The sequence below is a fragment of the Dromiciops gliroides genome, chromosome 1, assembly GCF_019393635.1.
Source record: "Dromiciops gliroides isolate mDroGli1 chromosome 1, mDroGli1.pri, whole genome shotgun sequence".
In the NCBI taxonomy this organism is placed as follows: domain Eukaryota; kingdom Metazoa; phylum Chordata; class Mammalia; order Microbiotheria; family Microbiotheriidae; genus Dromiciops; species Dromiciops gliroides.
The window spans coordinates 78,852,604-78,877,119 of NC_057861.1; the positions used below are offsets into that span (position 1 = coordinate 78,852,604).

At 42.6% G+C, this 24,516-nt stretch overlaps 1 protein-coding gene across 6 annotated transcripts; it reads right to left on the bottom strand.

The window, feature by feature from the left end:
- Nucleotides 1-13,428: 13,428 nt before the first annotated feature.
- LOC122735847 (zinc finger protein 271-like) lies at nucleotides 13,429-24,147 on the bottom strand. 6 transcript variants are annotated; one of them, XM_043977653.1, is made up of 4 exons: nucleotides 24,049-24,109; nucleotides 21,784-21,887; nucleotides 20,971-21,024; nucleotides 13,429-15,383 (listed from the first exon to the last, which is right to left on the bottom strand). In XM_043977653.1, exon 4 carries the CDS (start codon nucleotides 14,835-14,837, stop codon nucleotides 13,800-13,802), a length of 1,038 nt encoding a protein of 345 aa, XP_043833588.1. In that variant the 5' UTR covers nucleotides 14,838-15,383; nucleotides 20,971-21,024; nucleotides 21,784-21,887; nucleotides 24,049-24,109; the 3' UTR covers nucleotides 13,429-13,799. The 6 variants fall into 6 exon arrangements, with proteins under 6 accessions (XP_043833588.1, XP_043833597.1, XP_043833604.1 ...); XM_043977662.1 differs by lacking the exon at nucleotides 24,049-24,109 and adding an exon at nucleotides 23,897-23,977; XM_043977669.1 differs by lacking the exon at nucleotides 24,049-24,109 and adding an exon at nucleotides 23,729-23,810.
- Between the last annotated feature and the right edge of the window lie 369 nt (nucleotides 24,148-24,516).

The following is a 24,516-nucleotide window of genomic DNA, read 5'->3' on the forward strand; positions in this document are numbered from 1 at the left end:
GAATTATTTTTCAAAATGGGAGGGTGAATAAAAGGGGGTGTGTGATGTGCACACATCAAATTGAGAATTAGCAATGAGGGGAAGGTGGCCGTGGTGGTCTCAGGAAGAGAAGAGCCTGAAAGGGAGTAGGTGAAAATGAGGGGATAAGGAGTAAAAATGGGGGAAGGTCTTGCTTTGGTAGTGGGAAGGGGGAGCACTGATGAAGGTTCCTGTGGTGAGAGGAGATGAGAGGACCTTGTGTTGGGCGTGGTCTGAAGGATTTGGTGCTTCAAAAGACCACTGTATCCTACCTCAGAAGGAAGGGAATTGGATCTTGTGCAGGCAACTGGCACCAGGGAGAATAGGAAGACAGACCCAGAGAGATGTTGAGGAAAATGGAGGGGGTAAAAATAAGGTAACCAAGGAAGGGTACAGATCAGTGGTAGGCTGCATAATCAGGGACATATGGTGGGGGAGGGGGGGAAGGGGGGGGATGGTGGTGTCCTACCATGTAGCAGTGTCTTCCCTATCACCTTTAGGAATTGGCTTTGTTCTAGCAGTAAGGCACAGTGGAAAAAGGGAATCACCAGAGTAAGTTCAGCAAGGCATTTACAGAAATTACCAAGAGGAGAGAGCCCAGAATGGATACCCTGAAAGTTACGATTCTGTGAGGAATACAGATAAGAGAGAAAGAGAGACTAGATAATTATAAGAGTCATGAACCAGAAAATGAATATCCAGAGGAGATAGCATGATTAATGAGGAGAATAAGAAAACTCCTCTCTGGAAAGGGATACAAAAAATTAAAGTTTAAAAAGAAATGAACAGGGGGCAACTAGGTGGTGCAGTGGATAAGCACCGGCCCTGGATTCAGGAGTACTTGAGTCCAAATCCGACCTCAGACACTTGACACTTACTAGCTGTGTGACCCTGGGCAAGTCACTTAATCCCCATTGCCCTGCCAAAAAAAAAAAAAAAAAAGAAAGAAATGAACAAGACAACTAAAAAGAGAGAAGAGAAAGTTCTACGTTGACTAACAGAGGGGAAAAAAGACATGAGGGATTAAATAACCAGACAAAAACAGGAAAGAAAAAGGAACTAATAAGCAAAACCTCAAAGGGAAAGAACTAATTATAAGGGATCAGAGATGAGAAGAGATCCATTGAGAATAGGCCACCTTCAAAAAAATAAGCTACTAGCTGTGTCACCCTGGGCAAGTCACTTAGCCCTCATGGCCCAGCAAAAAAAAAAAAAAATAGGCTAAAGTAACTAAAGTGTAGGGGCTAGAGAAGAATCTGCTTTTGACCTCATACACTTCCTGAAAACGAGTGTCCAGAAGTCACACTGCTTGAACTTATGCTAAGTGATTCCTTGGTGCCCTGACATTTTTTTGATGGCTCATGGAAAATGGTTAGTAACAGGAACTACTTGGAGGTGTTGGTGTAGCTGGATGATCACGCTGGATGATCACACTGTAGCTGAAAAGACATTGAATGAGCAAAGGTTACTAAAAATCACCCAGTAACTTCTGGTCTAATGCTGTTGTGTGACAATTGCCAGTTGTGCAGAGCAACTCATAAGTGTCTCAACAGGAAATAGGTGCTGACCTTGAGAAGACAGAAATGCTACTAGCCACATTTAAAGAATTTTCAAGCACTACTTCCTACTTTTCTAGGATTCAGTGACTGCTATCAGAAGTTAGCACAGAACTATGATATCATCACTCTGTCTCTTCATAAGGTTACTTATGAACGTGTGTTTCAGAAGAACCAGAAAAGCAAAAACAGGTATTTGGCCTAAAACTTCAAGCACCATTTGATGCTTATTGGGATAAGAAATGTGGGCAGGACTTCAAGGACTTGGTTGACCACTTCATACATGCACTAGTGTGGATTTCTACATATCAACCCTTATCTCAACAGTAATCTCTTCTACAACATCCCTGGCAAGTGATCATGACAATGATACCACACCTGCCATCCCATGCAGGGATCTTCTCTACCTTAACTGCAGTTCCACATACTGTTGCAGTCATTTGCAGACTCCGACCAGTTCTTCCTTTCTTTTTTCTTTTTCTTTTTTTTTTTTTTTTACAGGGCAATGAGGGTTAAGTGACTTGCCCGGGGTCACACAGCTAGTAAGTGTCAAGTGTCTGAGGCTGGATTTAAACTCAGGTCCTTCTGAATACAGGGCCAGTGCTTTATCCACTGCGCCACCTAGTTGCCCCCCCTCCTCCCAGTTCTTGAAGAATTGTTTTTAACTACTTTCTTCCTCTGACTTGTGGCCATGTATTCATTCCACCTACTGCTATACCCACCTATATTCAGCCTTACATGAGAAGAGGAACCACACTTTCTTCTGATCAAGACCACTGGCCTTCCATCTCCTACTGCCCATATCATGAGAGAGGGTGCAAAGGTGACAAGGGAATGGGCTAATGTCCATTTGCCAAAATTCAAAGTCCCCAAGCTGGTAAACCCACTGTGCCTGACTGATCTCCAGCCTCAGGTGAGGAAACATATGTAGGGAATAGATTGGAATGGGTTGACAAAATATAGCATGATCACTGTACCTAAGCAATGACCTCAGGGTCACCAGCTGGAAGACCAGTGAAGTGACTCCAAAGGCTGTAGCCAGGATACTTATTAACAAACAAAGCAATCAAATAGAATGCACTGAACAATGGGTTTCAGTTAAAACTAGCCATTCCCTGTGAAGAATATTTTGTTCCTGTATTCATCATTGTGAACGTTCTAATGTTATATTGTTTAAGTTTGTTCCACTGAACAGATACACTAACCATCTGGATGAATCTGAGAGTATATATAAACTCAGGATCCTGTGATTAAAGTTTGTCTCTGGTGCATGAATTGAGAACCTTGCTCATCTCATTTGTGACTCTGACACCACCTTCCATTTCCTAGTGTGGTGAATAAAATTATATGTGGTTGTCCTATAATTGTCCCAAGTGTTAGGGAATTTAACTGGGATTTATAATATATTTGTTTCTTAGAAATTAGAGGTGGGGGCAGCTAGGTGGTGCAGTGGATAAAGCACTGGCCCTGGATTCAGGAGGACCTGAGTTCAAATCCAGCCTCAGATACTTGACACTTACTAGCTGTGTGACCTTGGGCAAGTCACTTAACACCCATTGCTCTGCAGAAATAAAAAATAAAAATACAATAAAATAAAATAAATTATATTAAATATTCATAAAGAGATAGAGCACATGGCTCAGAAAGTTAGGAAGCCCTATATACCTAGAATAGAGGGGAGAGAGCAGTGTGGGAAAGGGAAGAGCATGCCAAAAAGAGAGACCCCTCTCCAGGGTTTTTAACCTATCTCAGAGGTGGGTCACTCCACTTTGATCCAAGCTAATCGGCTGGTAACATTCAAGTCCATTGATTGACATGACTTGAAGGTGGTCTTAAGTTAGTTAACTTCCTTTAGATAGTTAGAAGGGTCAATCTACATTTCCTTTGACATTCTCCTGACTCTGGGGCAAAACCAGTCTGAGTCCCCAAAACACCCTATTATTAATAATTTTCTCACACTAGTACTGATTTCTCCTGAGAGGAGGCAGGTGAGGTTCTACAATATCCCTTCCAACTGCCAGTGCAAGACAACTTCCATCTTCTGCTGCCAGCCTCATCTCCCAGCTGGAATATAGAGAGCATCCAGGTGGGAGGAGCAACCTTCCCTTTGACCTCAGGCCTTCCATCTCCTGTTGTGGCTATCCCCTGAGGGAACAGGAAGAAAGTGGGAGGGAAGCATAAATTCCATCTCCAGTCTTCAGAAAGAGTAAGAATAATGAAATGGGATCTCCCATCTAACAGTATAGTATCCATTCCATCTCTTTGCTTTTTCCTGCCCTGATTTTTCTGCCTCCTCCATCAAGAGGAATGGTGCCTTTCACTCAAAAACAAATTTTCTCACAACTGGTCATACCTGACACATACCAGTGATTGTGAACCCCTATAAGTTATCACTCAAACCCCAATCTCCATCCCTAGGCAGCTAGGTGGATACAGCTTGGGACCTGAAGTTAGGAAGATCTGAGTACACATCTGGCCTCAGCTACTTTACTGTGTGACTCTAGGTAAGTCACTTAACTGCAATCTGTCTCAGTATCCTCATCTGTAAAATAAGGGTAACAATAGCATATACTTCACAGGAGGATAAAATGAAACATAGGGAAATCAATTTGCAAACTTAAAACACCTTATAAATGCTAGCTATAATTACTTCATAGTTGCTAAGAGTAAAGGGCTTTATAAACCTGAATGAACTACACACACATATATTTTATTTATATGTACATATGTATAACATTCATATATAAAATATTCAAAGATATTTATATATATATGTATGCATTGTGATGTTTAAAATCTAATGTGTTGTCACCTTTTTCTGCCCACTGTGTGTGTATGGGTGGGGGAGGGGGGGGAGAACTAGCTAGGATTTACTTATAAATTAGAAGCTTCAGCAACAGTTTAGGCATTAAGCATTTATTAAAGTATAGTAGAGAGGGGGCAACTAGGTGGTGCAGTGGATTCAGGAGGACCTGAGTTCAAATCCAGCCTCAGACACAACACTCACTAGCTGTGTGACCCTGGGCAAGTCACTTAAAAAACAAAAAAAAAGTATATTAGAAGGCAGCTAGGTAGCACAGTGTATAGAGTACCAGCCCTGGATTCAGGAGGACCTGAGTTCAAATCTGACCTCAGATACTTGACACTTACTAGCTGTGTGACCCTGGGCAAGTCACTTAACCCCAACTGCCTCACCAAAAAAAAAAAGTATATTAGAGGTTAGTAAAGAGAGAACACGTGGAGTTCAGAAAATTTTAGAAAGAAACCTATCTTCCCTAGGGTTCAGACTGGACTCTTTCTTCTCCTTCCCACAGCCACCAACATGAAGTTCTGGAACAGAAAGGGCAGAGACAGGAAGCCAGCCTCACATCCTACTTCCTGTCTCCCTGCCCCGGAAGGTGCCATCCTTCAAGCCAATTAGCTAGATAGGTTCACTGGACCTCCAGGTGGTCTCATTGCTAAGTTCAAAGTCCTCAGTTTCTGAGAACTGCACCCCACCCAGGACTGGCCAGGTGTGGTCTCAATTTAATCAACCTTAAATCAGTCAGTCTCTCAGTCAGGCTTACCCAATTCAATCAATTCCAAATCAATCTCCAGGTGGAGCCCATGGGCGTCTGCCAAATCCCATTATTTTCTCACAGTATGTATTTGTCTAGACCTCTATTACCAATGTGGGAAATTCTTAGGATGGAATCTCTGACTACCAATAGAGATATGCTACTCAACAATCCAGCCAAACTAACCTACTTGCTGTTACATGTGCACTTCCCAACCCTTTACAGAGGCTGTCCTTCATTGTAACTACACCCAACTCTATGTCTCAAATCCTCCCAGCTACATCCAATGCTTAGCTAAAATTCTACTTCCTCAAAGCCCTTCCAAAATTCCCCAGTTTGTTACCCTTCATTCCAAAATTACCTCCTGTATATATATATATATATATATATATATATATATATATATATATATATATATTTTTTTAGTGAGGCAATTGGGGTTAAATGACTTGCCCAGGGTCACACAGCTAGTAAGTGTTAAGTGTATGAGGCTGGATTTGAACTCAGGTACTCCTGACTCCAGGGTCGGTGCTCTATCCACTGCGCCATCTAGCTGCCCCTTTGTGTATATTTTTTATTCACCTATCTGTGTATATATTGTTTTGCCTAAGTAAAATGTAAGCTCCTTGGAGCCATTAAAAAAAAAGTTACAGGAAGATCTATGCACTCCTCTTAGAAGAAAAGCTCCTCTCTATATTTGGATTGGAGTCCGTGGTTGACAAGTAAAGCCAACAGAATGACAAGTGCTCTCCCAGTGCTTCAATCAAATTTTGCAGCTAGAGTCAGAGATGCTGTAGATATGGCCAACTTTGTTTCATAATTGAGAATGTGGGGGGCAGCTAGGTGGCACAGTGGATAAAGCATCAGCCCTGGATTCAGGAGGACCTGAGTTCAAATCCGAGCTCAGACACTTGACACTTACTAGCTGTGTGACCCTGGGCAAGTAGTCACTTAACCTTCATTGCCCTGACCAACCCCCCCCCCAAAAAAAAATAACCCATAATTGAGAATGTGAGGAATAGCAGAAAATAGACCCAAAAATAAAAGTAATAAACTGTGTATTCCTTCCAGGTAGCTCTCCTGCAACAGACAACCAACATTAAGAATGATACAAGTTGGGGCAGCTAGATGGCGCAGTGGTTAAAGCACCGGCCCTGGATTCAGGAGTACCTGAGTTCAAATCCGGCCTCAGACACTTGACACTTACTAGCTGTGTGACCCTGGGCAAGTCACTTAACCCCCATTGCCCCGCAAAAAAAAAAAAAAAAAAAAGAATGATACAAGTAGGGGGCAGCTAGGTGGCGCAGTGGATAAAGCACCGGCCCTGGATTCAGGATTACCTGAGTTCAAATCTGGCCTCAGACATTTGACACTTACTAGCTGTGTGACCCTGGGCAAGTCACTTAACTCCCATTGCCCTGCCAAAAAAAAAAAAAAGAATGATACAAGTAGGGGCAGCTAGGTGGCACAGTGGATAGAGCACTGGCCCTGGATTCAGGAGGACCTGAGTTCAAATCCGGCCTCAGACACTTAACACTTACTAGCTGTGTGACCCTGGGCAAGTCACTTAACTCCAACTGCCTCACCAGAAAAAAAAAAATTATACAAGTCTGGTCTTTGTGGGGCCCTAGGAGGCCTTCCACTGGTATAGCAAACTGTTGGTGAAGCGTTCCTACAGTAAGTCCCCACTTTGTTACATCAAGGAAACACCCTGTGTTTCTTGAAGAAACAAAGGGGGGACTGTAATGATTGGAATGATGCCACCTGCTGGAGACTTACTGTAGGAAAGCCCCACCATGAGGAGAAGGCCTCTCAGGGCAAGGCCATGCAGCTTTTCTTTGGTGTCAGAAAGTGATGTTTGCTTGTGGGAGGAAGGGGGGGGTGAGGCTGGCTCTCTCACTCTCTTTTGCCAGGACTCTCATGGAAAGCAGAGCAGGAGAACTGTAGCTCCCCGAGATAGATGAATCTAGGCCTTTCTCTCTCTCTTCACCAAATTCTTATTCTCCTTAATAAATGCTTAAAAGACTAAACTCTTGCTAAAGCTTATAATTTATTGGCAACCACTCATTAGATTTTAAATAGTATAGCTAGAATTTTAGCCCCTTACACTATACTTTACCTAGTAATCAGCATAGAGCAGACACATAAAAATTCTGTTACCTGAGAAACACAGGATCTAAGAAATGGCATGAAAAAGAAATCTAATTCAGCAGAGCACATAAAACCTGAAAATCAAACACTTCCCTCCTCCTGCTATGAAGAGGATCATAACACGAGGCCACCCCAAATCCTTTCCCACCTGCCCTAAGGGGGGAAAAAAGGCCCTAATTCAATTGAACATTTATTACACATATATACAGGATACAGAGAACCCTGTGCTGAGCACCAAACAACAACAGACAAACACACCAGAGCAGTCACCTAGAATATGGAATAAGCCTCCCTATTATTTGGATTTAATGTCAAGTGGAAGTGTGAATTTGAACTCCTGATATTTTGGCTGTGTGTGTGTAGTTCCTCTAGCACTTTGACCAGTCCTTCACAAAAGGCTGTTTGTCCCTGCAGCCTGAGCTTGGCCCTTGGGTAGGGCAGTTTCCCTGCAACACAATGGTTTCCTTGACCCTGCAGCAGGTTTTCTTTTCCTAATCCTCTCCACTGACTTCACCAAGATTCTTCTCCCAAGTTCCTGGTTTTTGCTCCTTCATTCTTTTTTTTTTGCTTTGAATAGAATTTTATTTTCCAAAATATATGTAAAAACAAATTTTAACATCAATTTTTTTGAAACTTTGTGTTCCAACTTCTCTTCCTCCCTCCATTCCCACCCCCCATCCACAAGAACTCAAGCAATTCAAAATAAGTTATACATGAGTAGTCATGGAAAAACTCCCATATTAGCTAGTTGTGAAAGAAAACAGTCAAAAAATCCCAAAACTTCAGGCTAAGGCATTGTCAAAGAAGAAAAGAAAAAAAAGTTGTAAAAAATGTGTTTCCATCTGTTTTCAGATACTATCAGTTCTTACTCTGCAGATGGACTGCAATCTTCATAAGTCCTTCAGGGTTATAATGGATCATTGTGTTGCTGAAAATAACCACATGTTTCCCAGCAGATCATCTTACACTATTGCTGTTATTTTGTATACAGTACATTTCACTCTGCTTCAGTTCATGTAGTTCTTTCCACATTTTTCTGATAGTATCCTGTATCATAACCTGTATATAGTACCTTAAGCTTGACAGAGAATTTTCTTCATAATAGCCCAGCAAAGTAGGTACCATACGTTTTGCCATTGTAATCAATCATCATAACTATTCCATCCCACTCCCTTCCCATGACATTTACTCTATCTTCTTTTTACCTATTCCTCCTCAAAAGTGTTTTACTTCTGGGGCAGCTAGGTGGTGCAGTGGATAGAGCACTGGCCCTGGATTCAGGAGGACCTGAGTTCAAATCCGGCCTCAGACACTTAACACTTACTAGCTGTGACACCTTGGGCAAGTCACTTAACCCCAATTGCCTCACACACACAAAAAAAGTGTTTTACTTCTGACTATCCTCTCCCCTGCTCTGCACTCCCTTTTTTCACCCTTCCTTCCTTATCCTCCTTCCCTCCTACTTTCCTGCAGGGTTAAATAGATTACTCCTCCCAATTGGGTATGAATGCTATTCCCTCCATGAGCCCACTCCAATGAGATCAAGGTCCCTGAGCTAATTCTGTGTTCTAAATTTTTCTTCCTCCCTCCCTCCTCAACCCTCCCTATGAGATCAAGCAATTCAATGTGTCATACTGGTGCAGTAATGCAGAACATCTTCATCTTCCTTGAAAGTGTTTTGCTTTTTACTGTTCTCTCCCCCAATCTGCCCTTTTCTCCCCCCCGCCCTTATCTCCCTCCCCTCCCTCAGGGCAAAAATATATTACTATACCTGAGTATGTATGTTAGTCCTTCTTTGAGCCAATTCTGATGATATTAAGATTCACTCACTACCTAACTCCTTCCCCCTCTTCTCCTCCCCCCATAAGCTTTTCTTGTTTCCTTCATGTGAACTACCTCTCCCCAGACCATCTCTCCCTTTCTCCCTCCCCCAGTCTATTTCTCCTACACCTCAACCCCATTTTAAAGATGTCATCATGGGGGTAGCTAGATGGCACAGTGGATAGAGCACCAGCCCTGGATTCAGGAGTACCTGAGTTCAAATCCGGCCTCAGACACTTAACACTTACTAGCTGTGTGACCCTGGGCAAGTCACTTAACCCCAACTGCCCCTCAAAAAATAAAACAAAAACAAAAAAGATGTCATCATGGATTAGTTAGGTGGCACGGTGGACAAAGCACCAGCCCTGGACCCAGGAGGCCCCCAAGCCCAAATCCAGCCCCAGACATAAGACACCCCACCCTGTCTGCCCCACAAAGAACAAAACATAAATGCTTTACAGATATCATCCCTTCATATTCAGTTCAGACCTGTGTCTTCTGTGAATTCCTTACTGAGATAGTTCTTATGAGTTTGAAGTATTATCCTCCCATGTAGGAATATAAATAGTTTGATCTTTTAATATCCTTCATGAAGTCTTTTTCCTGTTTACCTTTTTATGCTTCTCCAGGGTCTTGTATTTGAAAGTCAAATTTTCTATTCAGTTCAGTTCAGTTCAGCACAAATGCCTGAAAGACCTCTTTCTCATTGAAATCCCATTTTTTCCTCTGAAAGATTATACTCAGTTTTGCTGGGTACGTGATTTTTGGCTGTAGTCCCAGTTCCTTTGCCTTCTGGAATATCATATTCCATGCCCTTCGGTCCTTTAATGTAGAAGCTGCTAGATCTTGCTTTATCCTTATTGGAGCTCCACAATATTTGAATTCCTTTTTTCTAGCTGCTTGCTATATTTTCTCCTTGACCTGGGAGTTCTGGAATTTGGCTATAATATTCCTGGAGGTTTTCCTTTTGGGAATCTCTTTCAGGAGGTGATTGGTAGATTCTTTCAATTTCTCTTTTAGCTTCTGCTTCTAGAATATCAGGGCAATTTTCCCTCACAATCTCTTGGAGGATGGTGTCTAAGCTTTTGTTTTGGTCATGGTTTTCAGATAGTCCAATGATTTTCAAATTATCTCTCCTAGATTTGTTTTCCAGGTCAGCTGTTTTTCCAAGGAGATATTTCACATTGCCCTCTATTTTTTCATTCAATTGGATTTGTTTTACTGTGTCTTGGTTTCTTATAAGTTAACTAGCTTCCATTTGTTCAATCCTAATTCTTAGGCAGTTATTTTCATCAGTTTTTAAATCTCCTTTTCCATTTGGTTTTTCAAACTGTTGACTTTTTTCTCATGACTCTCCTGCATTGCTCTCATTTCTCTTTCCATTCTTTCCTCCCTTTCTCTACATCTTCTTTCTATTTCTCCTACCTTCTCTTCAGAATCCCTTTTGAGAGCTTCCATGGCCTGTGACCAGTTCATATTTTTCTTGGAAGCTTTGGATGTTGGAGCTTTGACCCTGTAATTATCTTCTTCTTCTTAGGTTGTATTGTGGTCTACTTTACCCCCAAAGAAGTTTTCGATGGTCTTCTGCTTTCTCTGCCTACTCATCCTGGCTTACTATTTCTTGGTTTTTAACTCCTTCTTAAAGCATGGTGCTGGTTCCAGGACACACTGTTTGAGCTACAGCATGGCCCAGTGGATGATTGGGCTTCTTCTCAGCCTGCCTGGCCTCGCTTTTATGATTTTAAACTTTCCACTGGTGGGGAGGGGGCTGCTTCTCTGCTCCACTCCTGTTCCCAGCTTCATAGGGTCCCAGGTGCTTTGGTTTGAGGGGGGGCAGGTTTTAATCTCACCTGGCCTATTCTCTGGTCCAGAGATAACCTCAAGCCTACTTACTAAACAACCAACCAGCAAAGCTTTCTGTGGTGTGGATTTTAGCTTTGATGAGCCTGTTCCCCTCCCCCACCTGGGCCTCCCGCCACTCACGATTTCTTCCTGGTTCCCCGCTGGGGTGGGACAGTCAAATCCTTCCCCTCAGTCCACTGGTACTCCTGTACTTACCCCGGGCCAGCCATTCAACCCAACCACGCTGGGTTCCAGAAGACGCCAGTGCTGCAGCCGATTCAGAGGCACTGGGGCAAATTCCTCGGGTGGATGTCTGGTGTGTTGGCTCGATTGCGGGGTTAGGCTTTATTCATGGCCCAGCACAGCCCCCTGAAATCTATCTATAGCTGGAGAAAACTCTCAGCCCGTATTTTTGTGTGTTTTTCTGCTCCAAGTGTTCTTTTATTGCTATTTTGGGGGTGATTGTATCAGCTCTGTACGTTTAATGTCTTTCCTCTGCCATCTTGGCTCCACCCCCCACTCCCTCATTCTTAAGTGGGGAACATAAATGCAAGGATATCTCGATGTGTATTTGTTTATAGCGGATAGATGACTGAGAAAGAATTCTTTATTACTGGTTAACTGATTTTGTCCATCCCCAATCCATCCACTCTTCTCATGTCCCATCCTATATTTACTAACACAGCTTGCCTTCCTGGGGATGCCTATGAACTGTCTCCAGATAGGAAATTCCCTGAGCCACACCTGGCAAGCATGGTACAGGGAAAAGTGCACTGATATCAGAATCAGGGCACCTGGGTTCAAATTCCACCTGTGATGACAATTACTACCTGTGTGATCCTGGGCAAGTCACTTGTTTCTCTGAGCTTCCATTTCCTCATCTCTAAAATAAGATAGCTGAATGAAGCTTCTTAAGTTCCTTCTAGTTCTATGACCCCATCAAGTTACTTCTCCCCTCCCTCTCCAGTAATCTAGCAAGTGGGCTTTCCCCAGAAATGCTAAAAGGGGCTTAAATGACTAGCAAAACAAATTCCAAACCAGTTATGAGGCAGCATAATACAGTGAATAGAACGCTGGAGCTGGAATCAGAAAAATCTGGGTTCAAGTCCTGACTATGACAACTATTTATAGTCATTTAGACTATAAATATCTTGAAGAAAGGGATTACCTTTTGCCTCTTTTTGTATCCCTAGCGCTTAGCACAATGCCTGGCATATAGTAACAAAGTGCTTAATAAAAAACATTTATTGAATGAATGAAAAGCTCTGTAAGTTCCAATTTCTTCGTCTGTAAAATGAGGGTTGGATTAGATGGCTAGAAGGTCACTTCCATCTCCATATGAATGTCTTATAAAAAATATGAGCTCAAAGGGGCAGCTAGGTGGCACAGTGGATAAAGCACTGGCCTTGGATTCAGGAGGACCTGAGTTCAAATCCAGCCTCAGACACTTGACACTCAACTAGCTGTGTGACCCTGGGCAAGTCACTTAACCCTCATTGCCCTGCCCCCAAAAAATATATATATATGAGCTCAAACAACTGTCCCTGTATCAATGGGCATCCTATATGTGCTAAATAGCATTAATAACAACAGGAATTATACAAGAAGACTGAAGGTAAACATCCAATTAACATTATTAAGTATCTAGTGAATGCAAAACACAGTATTAAAAGTTTATAAAGGGTGCAGCTAGATGGCGCAGTGGATAGAGCACCAGCCCTGGAGTCAGGAGTACCTGAGTTCAAATCCGGCCTCAGACATTTAACACTTACTAGCTGTGTGACCCTGGGCAAGTCACTTAACCCAATTGCCTCACTAAGAAAAAAAAAAGTTCATAAAGTCCAATTGGGCTAGAAAACAATCTTGTATGATATAGTTAGAAGGCAAAGAAAAACCAATATACAGAATCACAGAATATCAAAGCTGGAAACAATTGAGGCCAATCCCTTCAATTTACCAAGAAAGAAAATGAGGCCCCAAGAGGAAAAAATTTTTGCTTAATGTCAGACATTTAATAGAATGAAGGCTGGGGTAGCATCCATATCTCCTGATTTTTAGTCCATAGTCTTTCCATTAAACCAGTGCATAAACTAGGTAGAAAATAATATACCACAGCATTAATACATAAATACAGAAGTGCACATTTATGCTTAGAGTTGGGAGGCTTACTGGAGAAGGGAATTTTTAACAAGATCTTGAAAGTGGTGAAGGGCAATGACATAAGAAATGTGAAGTGTTAAGGGTTAAAATTCTAGCTAGTCTGTCTAAAATATCTAATGAGTGGTCGCCAATAAATTATAAGCTTTAGCAAGAGTTAGACTTTTAAGCATTTATTAAGGAGAATAAGAATTTGGTAAAGAGAGAGAAAGGCCTAGATTCCTATCTATTAAAGGGAGAGCACATTTCTAGCTCCACTCTCCACCAGAGTCCAAAGGAAAGAGAGCGAGACTGAGCGCCAGTCTCTTCCTTCCTCCTCCCACTAGCCCACGTCACTTCCTGACACCAAAGAAAAGACTCCTGGTCTTGCCCTCAAAGACCTTCGCTTCATGGGCGAAACTCTTCTACAGTAAGTCTCCAGCAGGTGGCGTCATTCCAATCATTACAGTTGATAAGTAAAAAGGCACAGCGGTAGGAATTAGCAGATCTTGTGCTGAGAAGTTGAAGTAGATTGGATTGAATCAAGTGAACAAAGGAGGGATGCTGATCTAATTGGGCCTGTACTTAGTACTCAAAGATTCACCCCTTTTTGTCTTACTGCCCAAAAAAAGGGGGGGAAACCCTATGACTAAGTTGACTAGGCTTTACTATGTTAAATATCTATGTTGTATTCTTCCTATTTATTATATCCACCACTTTATGCTCTGGTATGAATTCTCTGGTGTTTTCTCAAGTTTGAGCTCCATCTGAAGGTTTTCCCACATTCATTGCATCCATATATTTTCTCACCAGTATGAATTATTTGATGTTGAATGAGAGTTGAACTCCGACTAAAAGCTTTTCCACATTCATTGCATTCATATGGTCTCTGCCCTGTATGAACTCTTTGATGCTGAATAAGGCTTGAGCTATAAATGAAAGCCTTCCCACAGGCATTACACTCATGGGGTTTTTCTCCAGTATGAATTCTCTGATGTAAAATAAGATGAGAGCTCTGACTAAAGACTTTTCCACATTCAAGACACCCATAGGGTTTCTCTCCAGTATGAATTCTCTGATGTAGGATAAGATGTGAACTCCAACTGAAGGCTTTCCCACATTCATTACATTCATGAAGTTTTTCTCCACCATGAACTCGATGATGTTTTAAAAGGCCTGAACTGTCTAAGAAATTCCCATATTCATTATATTGATGAACTGTCTCACCAGTATGAATTCTCAGGTGTTCATTTAGGTGTGAACTACGGTTAAATGCTTTCCCACATTTATTACATCTATAGGGTTTCACTCCAGTATGAATTAATTGATGTTGAAAAAAGTTTGAGCTCTGACTGAAGGATTTCTCACATATATTACATTTATAGGGTTTCTCTCCAGTATGAATTCTTTGATGTTCTCTAAGGTGTGAGCTTCGACTAAAGGCTTTCCCACATATATGACATTTATGGGGTTTCTCACCAGTGTGAGTTCTCTGGTGTAGAATAAGGTGTGAACTCTGACTGAAAGCCTTCCCACACTCATTACATTTGTAGGGCTTCTCCCCTGTGTGAACTCTTTGATGCTTAATAAGGGTTGAACTCCTACTGAAGGCTTTGCCACATTCTCTACATTTATGGGGTTTCTCTCCAGTATGGATTCGTTGATGTAATGTAAGCTGTGAGCTCTGACTAAAAGCTTTGCCACACTCTTTACATTCATAGGGTTTTTCTCCAGTATGAATTCTCTGATGTAACATAAGTTGTGAACGCCTACGGAAATCTTTCCCACATTCATTACCTTTGTAAGGTTTCTCTCCTGTATGAATTTTCTGATGTTCAATAAGGTGAGAGTTGATCCCAAAAGCTTTCCCACATTCATTACATTCAAAAGGCTTCTCTCCCGTATGAATCCTCTGATGAAGAATAAGGTCTGAATTGTATTTGAAGCTTTTGCCACAAGTATCACATTTATGGGACCCCTCTTCTGTAAGCTCTCTCTGCTGTGCAAAAAAACTGGAGTTCAGCCTAAAGTTTCTCCTAAATTCATTATATTCTTGTGCCCTCTTTCCTGTGAGTTTTTTTTTGGTGAGGGGTGGTCACTTTCCTGAAATCTTTCTCCTGGAAATGATATTTCCTTAAGCTATCCCCTGAAGAACTTTCCTTCTCCAAACTGCCTTCAGAGTCACAGGTTTCTCCAAATGAAAGACCCTGTGAACTTTCCAATGTCTTCCCCTCTGATTCTATTTCTTTGGAAATTTTCTGATTATGAGTGGATAGCCTTTTCTCAGTCCTGATCTTAGAACCTGAAAAAAATAAACAGAAAATGTACATTTCTCCTTTTGTCTGTAGTATCTGTTCCTAGACTAATGAAATAAGATTAAAAAATTGAAACTAATATCTAAGATAATTTTTGACAATATAATTTTGAGGGGGGGGTGAGGCAATTGGGGTTAAATGACTTGCCCAAGGTCACACAGCTAGTAAGTGTTAAGTGTCTGAGGCTGGCTTTGAACTCAGGTCCTCCTGACTCCAGGGCCAGTGCTCTATCCACTGTGCCACCTAGCTGCCCCTGACAATATAACTTTTGATAGCATATAAACAAGAGAACAAAATGGGAAGCTGATATAGTACAGAGGATCTTAACTTGTGGTCCACAGATTTCCCTCCCCCTTTTTAAAAAGGTTTTTTTTTTCTGAATACCATTAAAGTCCAGGTCTATAAATAGTAACTACCATTATCAATTTTCAATTTAAAGCATGTCTTTTAGTAGAAAATGGCCTGAATTTGAAAATGGACTTTATGTTCAAGTCTTGGCTGGGCTGCTCACTATATGACCCTGAGAAAGCCATTTCTATGGCCCACAGTTTCCTTGTTTATAAAATGAAGGGCTTTGAACTAGATGCTCTTTAAGGTTCCTTCCAGTTTTAAATCATACATAAGATACTATAAAAGTCGCCAACGGAGAAGATAGGGTGAGCACCAGGATTGCTGTTGTTTTTTTGTCCTTCCAAGAGGACCATGACATCAGGGAGGTGATATCATGACTTGCAGTGAATTGGAATTAAGTGAGGCAGCGCAGTGCAAAGTCATCAGCCTCAGTCTCTTCTCCAAAGTCAGTCGGGCCCAGTGGCAAGATACAGATTAGGACAACTGGAAATGGCCCCAAAGCATTAGGAGACCTTGTCCTCTAGGTCTCAGTTTGCCTGAGGCAATACTCATTCAGTGATTAAGGCTGGGTAAGAAATGAGGCAAAGAATAGCCTCTTTTACCCAGGCAAAAAAAATGAATGAATGAATGAATCTGGGAGGGGAAGATCCTCAGCTGAGCCAACAGGTGCTCATTTGGTTAGCCAGAGCAACTGGTCAACATTATCTACTAAACTGTGGAGGAGCTGTGATCTGAATTGGTGGAAGAAGCATTCAGAACAATAAAATCACTGATCTTTTGAAGTACTGCTGCTTGATGGCTTCATTACCTTACGTGCAATCAGTTTTCATCTCTGTACAGATGATTCTCAAATCTACTTATCCAGCCCTAACCGTTCTGCTGATCTCCAAGTCTCAAATCTCCAACAACCTACCAGCTATCTCAAACTAGATGTCCTGTTAAACTCAACATGTCCAAAACTGAACTCATCTTTCCTGCCAAAACTTCCCCCCTTTTGGGGCAGCTAGGTGGCGCAGTGGATAAAGCATCAGCCCTGGATTCAGGAGGACCTGAGTTCAAATCCGGCCTCAGACACTTGATACTTACTAGCTGTGTGACCCTGGGCAAGTCACTTAACCCCCATTGCCCCGCAAAAAAAAAAAAAAAATTCCCCCCTTTTAAACTTCCCTATCACTATTAAGGACAATACCATCATCTCAATCCACCAGGCTAGCAACCTAGGTGTCATCTTCAACTCCTCACTCTCATTACCCAGCTCAATTCCTCCCCCACCCCCCACACCTCCCCAACTCCAATCTGTTGCCCAGGCCTGTTGTTTCTACCTTCACTATACCTCTTGTACACACACCCATCTCTCCTCTGATACTGCCACCACCCAAGTACAAGCCCTCATTGCCTCACACTTGCAATTGCCAGTTAGGTTTTGTAGTGAATAGAGCACAGAACCTGGAATGCCTTCAAAGGAGTTCCTGGAGTGCCAGGAACACATGCCTTCAAATACAGCTTCAGACACTTACTAGCTGTGTGGCTCTAGGTGAGTCACTTAACCTTTGTCTGCCTCAGCCTTTCATTTATAAAACAGGGTTAATAATAATACCTACCTAGAAGAGAAGTTGTGAAAATCAAATGAGATAATACTTTTAAAGGACTTTGCAACTCTTAAAGCACTATAGAAATGCTGATTATTATAGCCATCTGGTGGTTCTCCCGGTTTCAGTTCTCTCCCCATTCAGCTGTCAAAATGCTCTTCCTGAAGTAAAGATCTAACATGTCAACTCCCTCTTCAATACACTCTAGTGGCTCCCTGTCACCTCCAGGATCAAAAAGGATCAAATATAAGATCCTGTTTTGAACCCAAAGATTCTGAAGGAAGAGTAAGAATCCTTTTTGCTTCCTATTTCCACTTCCAGACTGTCTCTTGATTATTCAACGACCTCTTTGGAAATCCACCAAATAAAAATTTTCCACCCAAGCTGATGTAGGAGGCAAAAAGGGGTTAACAGAAAAACCTAAGATCCAAGCTCTAGTTCAGATATTAGCTCTAAGAGGGATTCAGATCCTAGTTAATGGATAACTTACAAATCAGGATGCTAGGTTCTCTTACCCACATAAATCAGTACCCATAACAGGAACATAGGGAGGCCATGAAGACCTTAAACTATAACAACGATAAACTGACAGGCTATAGAAATTCAAACTAGAAATAAATGATAAGTGAAGATATTTTGAAACTAAGCACGGGAATCAGAAAGAGACAGGTGCAGAAAAGGCCAAATTTGTTCCCAGATTCACCTTATGACATGTAAACCCCCAAAACACACCTCCATGGAAAAAGGTACCTGCCTCGGGGTTTGGCTTAGGCCCCCAGGAATTCCAAATTAGGATAGGCCCTCCCCTGTACCTCCCTAAGGTGGAGATTATTATAATGAGACTGATAATCAATTTATCCATACTATAAATATAACTATCTTTTCTTTCCTTATTGGAAAGATACCTTTCCACTTTTCTGGTTCTCTCCCTGTGGTCACTCACAGTATTGCAATAAAACTTAGGAAACTGAGTCACTGAGTCTTATAATTCTTTTGGGATGACTCACGATCAATTTGAACCTAATTCCATCCCACATCAAATCTAAATCACAGTAAGCTCTTGTATACTGATTCCCAGGTCATTTTCCTTCATTTCCTACAGTTCAGCCCCTGTCACCATCTTCCTCTCCTCTCCATCGCCTACCCTCATATGTATGAGGGAACTCTGATTTTACACTGAAGCTCCCTCTAACTCCCTAACCTCTCAATTCCTCAGCCTCCTTAGATTCTGTGACCTGCTGTTTCATCTCAACCACATACTGGGACAGTCACACACTGAATCGTCCCAATTCCACTTCCTCAGTTAGAAACTCTGATATTCCTCCCTTTGACCATAACCCCTTGTATTTCATCTCTCCCTATGCTTCAACCCTTCTAAACTTATCCCAACATTTGTACTTTTTCCAGGTAGGTATCCCTACTCTAACTTTACTTTTGTCCCTCTCCAACTTCAACCCTATTTGTTAGACATTTCAGCACTACACTGTCCTGTTTTCAAATCCCTCCCCTTGTGCTATCACATGTCTTCTCTTGCCAAATCTCGGCCCTAGATTACTCCTTCCATCTACCTTTTCCAATCCAACACATGGGCTGCTGAACAGATCGACAGGAAGCTTCACTGGAGGCACGTTATAAATTCATACTATCCGGGGCGGCTAGGTGGCGCAGTGGATAAAGCACCGGCCCTGGATTCAGGAGTACCTGAGTTCAAATCTGGCCTCAGACATTTGACACTTACTAGCTGTGTGACCCTGGGCAAGTCACTTAACCCCCATTGCCCTGCAAAAAAAAAAACCAAAAAACAAATAAATTCATACTATCCAACATCAACTGGGCCCTTGTTGTAGTGAGGCAGTCCTTTTATCCCTCTCTAATTTGATTCCCTATCTCACTCCCCACAAAAGCTATTCCAAACCTTTCTTCCCTCCTCACACCTCCCACAGCTCTGTCTCTCCTTTCTCTCAGCTGAGTATGCTGCCTCTTTCCTCACTGAGAAAATTGAGGACATTCTACATAAGTTCCCTCTTCTCCCATTCTCTTCATCTCAAAAGTCCCTTGACATCATCCCCTACTCTCTCCTTTCCACCAGTCTCTGAAAGAGAAATGGTTCTTCTCCTTGACAAGCTAGCCCCTCTACAAATGTATTTAATCCCAATACCTTCTGTCTTCTTGAGGAGACTGCAGCCTCAATGATCCCCTCTCTGTGGAATCTTCAACCTCTCCTCATTGACTATTCCCTATTTCCTTTAAAGGAGCCTAAGTGTCCCCCTACTATTAAAAAACTGTCACTTAACACTACCATTCCCTCAAGCTATCATCTTTTTTCTCATTCAAATTCCTTAAAAAGGATACCTAGGGAGCAGCTAGGTGGTGCAGTGAATAAAGCACTGGCCCTGGATTCAGGAGGGCCTGAGTTCAAATCTGGCCTCAGACACTTGACACTTACTAGCTGTGTGACCCTGGGCAAGTCACTTAACCCTCATTGCCCTCCCCGCAAAAAAGGATACCTGGATATCATGTAGATTTAGATATACAGATATGTCTATAATTGCTCCACATCCTTTCTAGCTTCTAACCTCATCACTCAACCAAAACTGTTCCAAAGTTGCAAGTCTCTTAATTGACAAATCTGATGGTCTTTTCTTAGTTCTAATCCTTCTCAACCTTTCAGCGTCATTTAACACAGTTCATCACCCTCTCCTTTCTGGATCTTAGTGACATGATTTTTGACTGATTCTCCTACCAATATGACCAGTTCTTCTCTGTCTCCTTTGTTGGTTCCTCATTTAGGTCTACAGAAAATCCCCAAAGTTCTGTCCCTATACACTCATATTTTCTCTCTAAAACTAGTCTTCTCTTTGTTCCTTACAGATCATACTCCATATCCTTTCTCCATGTCTTTGCATTAGCTGCCCGATGCCTAGAATGCATTCCCTTCTCACTCCCACCTCACATAATCCCTCTCTTCTTTCAAGATGCAGACTAAGCACCACCTTCTCTATGAAGTCTTTCCTGATGCCTTCAAATGCTAGTGCCTTCTTTCCCTAACTTCCTTATATTTAACTACTCTGCATTTAATTATATTTATTCTCTTCATATTTGTTCTGTGTATGTGTTTCTTATCTTAATCAAGAGAATATCAGCCCCCCCCTGCAAGTAGTGATTGATTCTTTGCACTTAAGCCCCACAGGACCCAGCATAATACCTCAAACATAAGCAGGCACTTCAAAGGGTATTCACTGATTTACTGACTGATTGTGGGCAAGTCATTTCCCTACTCTGAGTTTCAGCTTTCTCATCTACAACATGGGGAAAATAATACCCATATGACCCAATCTCACAGGGCTATTATAAGGAAAGCCCTTTGTAAACCTTCACACACTACATAAACATGACTCTTCTCTCCCCATCTCTGCCTGACAACATCTTACCTATCCTTCAAAGCCCCGGGAAAATGCCACCTCCTCCATGAAGCTGCCCAGATATCCCAAGTGAGAAGTGATCTTTCCCTTATTTAACCTCATACTCTCATGCACCTGAACTATTCTAATTTCTGTTGTCCTTATTTGTCCCTTTGCCTTGTCTCCCTTCCTATGCTGTAAACTCTTACAAAGGTGGGAACCATCTTACTTACCTTTTTGTTTGCTTCCAGAGCTCAGCACAAAAATCTTCAGTAGTTTCCCATTGCCTACAGAGCAAAATTCAAAAGTCTTTGTCCAATATTCAAGGCCCTCCACAAACTAAAACCACCCTGCCTCCCTAGTGCCTTCAATAAACCCTCATAAGAAATGAGCACAGGTAATGTGTAAAATGGAACTGGAAAAAAACAAAACCTGGGTTTGGATCTGGTTCTACTACTTATTAGCTTTGTGGCTTTGGACAAGTCAATCTGGGCTTCAGTGTCTTCATCTACAAATCAAGGAGCCTTGACCTAAATAATCATTAAAATCTAGACCCTATGATCTATTCCACCTAAGATCCAAGGACTCATTCAGAACTCAAATTTTGGTAAACCCCCTATATATTGTTCATAAAATCAGATATTCCACTCATCCTTTCCCCTTCTTCCTCCCTCTCCCCCCCTCCCCAACATGCATCTTTAGCCTAGATTTGTACAGCTACATTTCCCGCCCCAAGTGAAGGACTGCACAAAAGAATGGGAAAACTGTGATGTGAATCTGTAGTGAGAAGACCTTGGTTCCAGCCCTGGCTCTGCTACTTCTCAGCTAGATGAACTCGCTACAAGTCACTTCATCTATCTATACCTCCATTTTCTCTTCATAAAATGAAGTAGTCAAAATAGACGGACTCTAAGGTCTTTTCTGGCTCTAAACTCTAGGAACCCCTCCCTGAGTCAGATCACCAAAGTGCTTCAGAAGCCTCACAGCTATTAAAAAAGCAGATGAGGCCAAGAGTCCCAGAAAAGCAGATTCCAGAGAGTCCTTACCCAGAGAGACCATGTTCCCATAACTCTCCAACATCGGGTCCCTCTAGGAGGTCAGGTTACTCCAAGCTGAGCCATATAACCACAGCCTTGTACATTGATGACTCCTAAAACAACATGTTCCCGGGGGACAGAAAATGAGGGAAGAAGAGAAAACAAAGGGGAAGGGGATGGAAATACAAAGGACTCTGAACATGTATGTCCTTGTGGAGACAAGGGAACTGAGTACAGTCAGCATTATGTGTACAGGACCTGATTCCCAATTATCCTGCCATAGAGACGAGAGCTATAGGGATCCCAGCAAAACTTGTCAAAGAATCAATGATAGATTCACAACTAGAAGCCAGATCCTTGTCCCAGGATTTTTCACTAACTTCATATTAATGACCCTTTTATTTGGAATAGAACCAAATTCTCACAAACCTAGGAAAGCTAGGTGGTGCAGTAGATAAAGCACTGGCCCTGGATTCAGGAGTTCAAATCTGGCCTCCGATACTTGACACTTACTAACTGTGTGACCCTGGGCAAGTCACTTAACCCTCATTGCCCTGAAAAAAAAAACAACCTAGGAAAGTGGAAGGTCAGAGGTGATACAGAATGCCTTTATTCTGGGGATACAGAGTGGTCCAATAGAATACACCCTCTTCTTGGAATCAGGACACCTCCAATCTATTCTCTTTTTTTTTTTTTTTTGGTGAGGCAATTGGGGTTAAGTACCTCCAATCTATTCTCAGCTCTGCCACTGACTTGCTGTGTGACCTTGGGCATGCCACTTCCCATTGATTAGCCTAAGTTTCCTTTTCATTTCCCCAAAGTAGGCAGAAATCCCTGACCTATCCACATTTCTGTACTGTGAAGAAAACACAAAAGAAATACGTACTATTATCATTATTATAAATCTGACATTCACTCAACAAACATTTGAGCTTCCGTTATGTGCAAAGACTAGTATAGTAGAAACAGTACCAGACAAGGGCTGTATTGTATATAAGTAGTATAGGAACTAAGTGACTGTGGGCAAGTCACTTTATCTCCATGGGCTGTCTTTTTTTTTTCCGGGCAATGAGGGTTAAGTGACTTGCCCAGGGTCACTTACAGCTAGTAAGTGAACTCTGGTCCTCCTGAATCCAAGGCCAGTGCCCCTGGGCTGTCATTTCTGAAAGGAAAGAGGAGAATGATCTCTAAGATCCCTTTCAGTTCTAAATCCAGCAATCATTTTATTTTTTTTTTGGTCTATGATGTCAGTGATACAAACTGTCTATAACTTACAATTTTAGTGACTTGCTTGGGAACTGAGACATTAGGCTTATACAATTCCTTACATAAGTAATTTTATTTGATCTTCACAACCCTGGAGGTAAGCATTATTATCTTCATTTTACAGATGAGGAAAATGAACTCTTTAAGAATGCGTCCGGAGGGGCAGCTAGATGGCGCAGTGGTTAAAGCGCTGGCCCTGGATTCAGGAGTACCTGAGTTCAAATCCAGCCTTAGACACTTAACACTTACTAGCTGTGTGACCCTGGGCAAGTCACTTAACCCCCATTGCCCCACGCCAAAAAAAAAAAAAAAAAAAAAAGAATGCGTCCGGGGCAGCTAGGTTGCGCAGTGAATAGAGCACCGGCCCTGGAGTCAGGAGGACCTGAGTTCAAATGCGGCCTCAGACACTTGACACTTACTAGCTGTGTGACCCTGGGCAAGTCACTTAACCCCAATTGCCTCACCAAAAAAAAAAAAGAATGCCTCCAACCTACCTTGCCAGACTCATTTCACATCACTCCTCTTCATACATTCTGCATTCCAACCACAATGGCCTATGTACTGTTCCCTAATTCAACATTTTATCTCCTGTTTTTGCACAAGCTGACCCCACCCCCATTCCTAAGAATGTTTGCTTCATCTGCGTCTCTTAGACTCCTTGGCTTCCTTCATTCAAGTCGCAACTTACATGGCACCTCCTACTGAGCAGCTGGGACTGCTGGAATGATTTCCCTGCCTGGGTTGTGCTGCGTTGTGTCTGCCTTTCTCCGTATCCCCAGCGCTTAGCTCAGGACTTAGCACACAGCAGGCGCTTCACAAATGCTTGGAACCTGAGGTCAGGTGCGCACCTACCTACCTGGCCACATCTGCCCCCGTCTCTGCCCACTGTCCGGGGTCCCAGGCCGACCCGAAGCTCGGGATCCCAGCTGTGAACCCCGGGGGCGGAGCAAGGAATGGGGGAAGGGGGCGGGGACGGCGGACACACCCTCCAACCCCGAGCACGCTCACCCAACGCTGTGGGATCATAGGAAAAGCCGCCTGCAGCGGCCAAGACCAACGATGACCGGAAACGACCCGGGAAGCCACCGGCCAGCTGGGCAGGCATCGAACTCTACAGGGCTTCCGCGGAAGCTCTAGGCTAATGGGAGGACTGGCCATCTCGGTGGTTAAGCCGCATCCGGGGAGACAGTCCCGCCCCCTAAGGGGTGAGTGAGTAGGGGGCCCGCCCTTCTCGAAACCTCAGTTGAGCCTTCTCCATAGCAACTGAACCAGGACCTTTTGATTTGGGCCATTAGATGGCGCAGTCGATAGAGCACTGGCTCTGAAATTGGGAGGATCCGAGTTCAACTCTCACCTCAGATTAGCCTCAAATATCCGAAGCCATAGCCAGTGTCTTGATGTCTATCTTGCCACTGGACCCTGATGGCTCTGGAGGAAAGAGTGAGGTTGGTGACCTTGCACAGCCCTCCCTCACTT

Coding starts and splice junctions, on each gene's coding strand:
- LOC122735847 (XM_043977684.1), bottom strand. CDS start 14,837: ATGTTACATCAGAGAATTCATACTGGAGAAAAACCCTATGAATGTAAA.